The 4,760-nt window shown below is 37.0% G+C and overlaps 1 protein-coding gene across 1 annotated transcript in view; it reads left to right on the top strand.

Moving 5' to 3' along the window:
• Positions 1-4,760, top strand: part of FYB (FYN binding protein) — a 96,341-nt gene that overhangs the window by 44,716 nt on the left and 46,865 nt on the right. Inside the window, exon 2 of the mRNA XM_008568506.1 lies at positions 3,806-3,962. Coding sequence (XP_008566728.1) covers positions 3,806-3,962 — 157 coding nt within the window. The remainder of the gene's footprint in view (positions 1-3,805; positions 3,963-4,760) is intronic.

Here is a 4,760-nt window from a genome sequence, read left to right as displayed (position 1 = left end):
GGGGGGGGGGGGGGGGGGGGGGGGGGGGGGGTTATATATCCTGTATACACACATGTAACAAATTTTATTGATATAAAAGAAGTAGCACACAATATAGAAATAATAATAAAATAAACCATACTCTGTGGAAAATTCCATATAGCCCATTCTTGATTCTTTTTTTTTTTTTTTTTTGATTGCTTGGCAACTTCTTTTTTTTTAATTGACACATAATAATTGTAAATATTTATGGGGTGCTGTGTGATATTTTGATACATGTGTATAATCTGTAATGATCAAAATCAGGTTAATTAACATATCTGCTACCTCTAACATTTATCATTTCTTTGTATTGGGAACATGCAAAATCCTCTCTTCTAGCTAATTGACAGTATACAGTAAGTTGTTAATTATTTCACCCTACAGTGCTATAGAACACAAGATCTTATTCCTCCAAACTCCCTGTAATTTTGTGTCTGTTAACCCACTGCTCGCTACCCCACATTTCCCCTCCCCTTTCTAGCCTCTGATAACCACCATTCTACTCTCCACTTATATTTGATCAACTTTCTTAGCTTCCACATATGAGTGAGAACATGTGGTATTTCTCTTTCTGTTCCTGGCTTATTTGGCTTAATATAATGTCCTCCAAACTCGTTCACGTTGCCATGAATGACAGGATTTTATTCTTTTTAAAGGCTGAATAGTATTCCACTGTGTATATATACTAAATTTTCTTTATCCATTCATCCATTTATGGACATTTAGTTTTATTCCATATCTTGGCTACTGTGAATAGTGCTGCAGTAAACATGGCAGTGCCAATATTTCTTCAATGTACTGATCGCCTTTTCTTTGGATAAATATCCAGTAGTGGGATTGCTGTATCATATGGTAGTTCTACTTTTAGTTTTCTAAGAGATTTCCATAGTATTTTCCATAATGGCTGTACTAATTTACATTCCCACCAACAGTGTACGAGGGTCCCTCTTTCTCCAAATCCTCACCAGCATTTCTTTCTTTTTTGAATAGCCATTCTGACTGGAGTGAGATGGTATCTCATTGTGGTTTTGATTTGCATTTCCCTGATGATTAGTGATGTTGAGCATTTTTTAATATAGCTGTTGGCCATTTATATACTTTCTTTTGAGAAAGATTTTTGCCGGATTCTTTTATCTGTAGCCAAATACGGCTACAATTAACAAATAAGTATATCTTCAACCTGAATGTTGATTGATCTTTTCATTTATGTTAACAAGTAAGCAAATGTGAAACAATAAAGATACATATCAGAACTTCGTTCATTAATTTGTTAATGATGTGAGCGACTACTTTGCTGAGTTGGATAACAGTTGTCAAATACTGGAAAAATATTTCCTCAATTTTTATGCTATTCACAATATAATGACTACAGAAACAACACACTTTTAAATTTAATCGGCATTATTAGTATTTACTTTATCACTTTCTCAACTCTAATAATCAACAAAACAATGAATCAAGCCCAAATTTGTAGTGTTTGCCAAATTCCATGGGGTAAATATCTCCACCATGTCCAAGTTTAATCTACCATAGTGAGGTCACTGAGTTGGAAAGAGATGCCAGTAGTACAAAATTATATAGTCTTTTCACTTTTCATAACACTTCTTGCCACAGTTTTATATGTATTTAACTTATATTCATTTAGTTATTATTTATTTTCCCAAATCCATAACAGCAGAATTTTTTTGTTTTATCACTGCTGTGTTTCTAGTGCCTAGAACAAAGCTTGACATATCATAGACATTCAATAAATATTTGTTGAATGAAAAATAAAACATTGAACTTAACTAAATGCCAGGCACTGTCCTAAGTGTTTTATATATGGTAGATCCTAAGTCCTCACCACAACCCTGTGAGTTGGCACTATTATTATCTCCATTTTGCAGATGAAACTGGAAGGTGTCTTATTCAAGTCACCCAGCAGGTAGGTGGTGGAGCCAGGATTTAAACCCGGGCTTTGTGGCTCCAGAGCTTGCTCTCTTCATCACAGTACATTCTTGCATATATCAAAGCCATGCTGCTGGCAACAAGAAGTCCAAGAATGAGAGCTGTGTGGCAGAGCTTTAAAGCAACCAGGTCAGATTAGAACAAGTGGACAGAGACAGTATCCTGGAACTGATAAGTTACCTAAGTTTAGTTTTGTAGAAAATTTTGATGGTAAGTTACAGAATCATTGGAAATTGTGAGAAGTAAGAGTTTCAAAGAAAACTGTAAATGATCAAATGAGGCAAGATTAACTTAGGAAAACCATAAGTTGATTGAGAAAATAAATATAATCGTTGTTTACTACTTGACTTGGCAAAGAACAATATTTAGTTAATTGTGATAATGAAAACAATGAATGCAAAATTCTTCAAAAATAGTCATGGTTTTGCAGTATTGGAAGAGGAAGGGAGAGAGAGCAAATATCTACATCTATCAAAGAGAAAGTGAATAGTCTCTTTAAAAATCATGACTCAAACACTAGCCATGCACACATAGTAATAGAAATATAGAGATAAATGTAGAAGAAATATTTGCAGTGTTGGAAGTCTTCATCTCCAGTGACGAGAGGGGAAGACTTGTTGTTGCTGTTACTGCTGTTGTATGTTATTTGGCACTTTCTGACTTGCTTATTCCTAAGCATGTATTATTTCGATTAAAAAATGAAATAAACTTAAAACAAAAAGGTAGAATTTTTTTTCCATAATATTGTCAAAGGTTCAAAACATGATATTGCCAATGTTGACAAAGACTTACAAAAATGGGCAATCTCATGTACCTGATGAAGCTATCAGAAGGTATTTCTCTGGAAGATATTTGATATTTTGTATCAAACACCTTAAAAAATGTTTGACCCAGCATTTCTACTTATTTATCCTAAGAAAACTTATCCTAAGAAAAAACCTTAAAGATATGTACAAAGCCTTAGCCATTTTTTATTACACCAAAAAGAAAAGAAATAATGTAAATATCCAACATTAGGGCCCTAATTTTTTTAAATCATGATAGCCTTATAAAGAAAAGTTGGGCAATTACTAAAAATCATATTGTAATTATATTAAACCAGAAAAATGTTTATGATTATTGAGAGGAAAAAAGCCAGTAGCAAAATAGTAAAATTGTCCCATTTTGCTTCTCTTCCATAAAAGCGTACATTTGCACCAAAATGTTCTAAAATACAGGAACTCAGTAGTTAGGGCTAAGTGATGGATTATAGGTGATTGATATTTATTTAATTTTGTTCACCTCCATGCTATAATTTTTTTACAATGCATATGATTTACTTGTCCTATTGTTTAATCTGTTTAACGTTTGAAAATCATACCTCAAACAAGATATAACTTATTAAAGATTCAAAGAGATCATTGAAAACAAGTAAGAGTTACCTGTGAGAGCAGATGTGAAAACTAAACCTCTTTGGTCTAAAATATAACATCTGATAAAAAAAAAATCTATATTTGTAAAATCATCAAGTTGATATAGTTTTAAAAGTTCTTTGGCTTGTACACAAAATCTGGAATATTAAAACTAAGGCTTACAAAAGCATAGAAAATGTAAGAGAAATTCTTTTCAATAGTGAGAATTAAACTCAAGGAATTTATCTATTTCAAGAAATGGGGCATGTAAAATGCTGCGTCCCTTGATACTTAGAATATTAGACCTTTTAAAGCATTAATTCAATTTAGGATGCATTTCTTATATTTTCATATTCAAGATCCTCATTTATGTATACTTGGCATGGTCAGTTCTTTCATTTTGAAGAATTGTCTAAATTAATGGTATTGTTTACTTTCCTTCTTAGGCACCAGCAGAGGCCAGACGTCTTATTCAACAACTTCCCTGCCACCACCTCCACCATCCCATCCGGCCAGCCAACCGCCATTGCCAGCATCTCACCCACCACAACCACCAGTCCCAAGCCTACCTCCCAGAAACATTAAACCTCCCATTGACCTAAAGTAAGTAAAAAAATATCTTGCCATCTATTTGTCAGTCTTCTGCCATAGACTTTCAAACTATGCTTGGCCCATTGTTGAGGGTTCCATGGTAAACTCTGGGACAACAAAGGTGGACATCTGGCAGGAAGAATGGCTGACTGTGCAGGCAGGTCTTATACTCCCATCCCCCTTTCAGCAACTCTTGCTTACCTGTTTTATGTTGGATTTCCCCTTAAGAATTCATTTGAAGAAAATTTCCATTACCTTTTTAAAAGTTCTAAAAGCCTTCTTAAGGTCAGCACACCACTACCACCATCACCATCACTGCTGTTACAATCACCATTACCACCACCACCACCCCCACCATCAACAGCACCATCACCACCATCACCATCACCACCACCACCACCACCACCATCACCACCACCACCACCACCACCACCACCACCACCACCACCACCACCACCACCACCACCACCACCACCACCACCACCACCACCACCACCACCACCACCACCACCACCACCACCACCACCACCACCACCACCACCACCACCACCACCACCACCACCACCACCACCACCACCACCACCACCACCACCACCACCACCACCACCACCACCACCACCACCACCACCACCACCACCACCACCACCACCACCACCACCACCACCACCACCACCACCACCACCACCACCACCACCACCACCACCACCACCACCACCACCACCACCACCACCACCACCACCACCACCACCACCACCACCACCACCACCACCATCAGTATCACCACCACCACCATCACCACCACCACCACTA

This window comes from Galeopterus variegatus, unplaced genomic scaffold (genome assembly GCF_000696425.1).
Source record: "Galeopterus variegatus unplaced genomic scaffold, G_variegatus-3.0.2 Scaffold418, whole genome shotgun sequence".
Taxonomy (NCBI): Eukaryota; Metazoa; Chordata; class Mammalia; order Dermoptera; family Cynocephalidae; genus Galeopterus; species Galeopterus variegatus.
The sequence above is the reverse complement of the archived record's forward strand: the minus strand, read 5'-3'. Positions and strand labels throughout refer to the sequence as shown.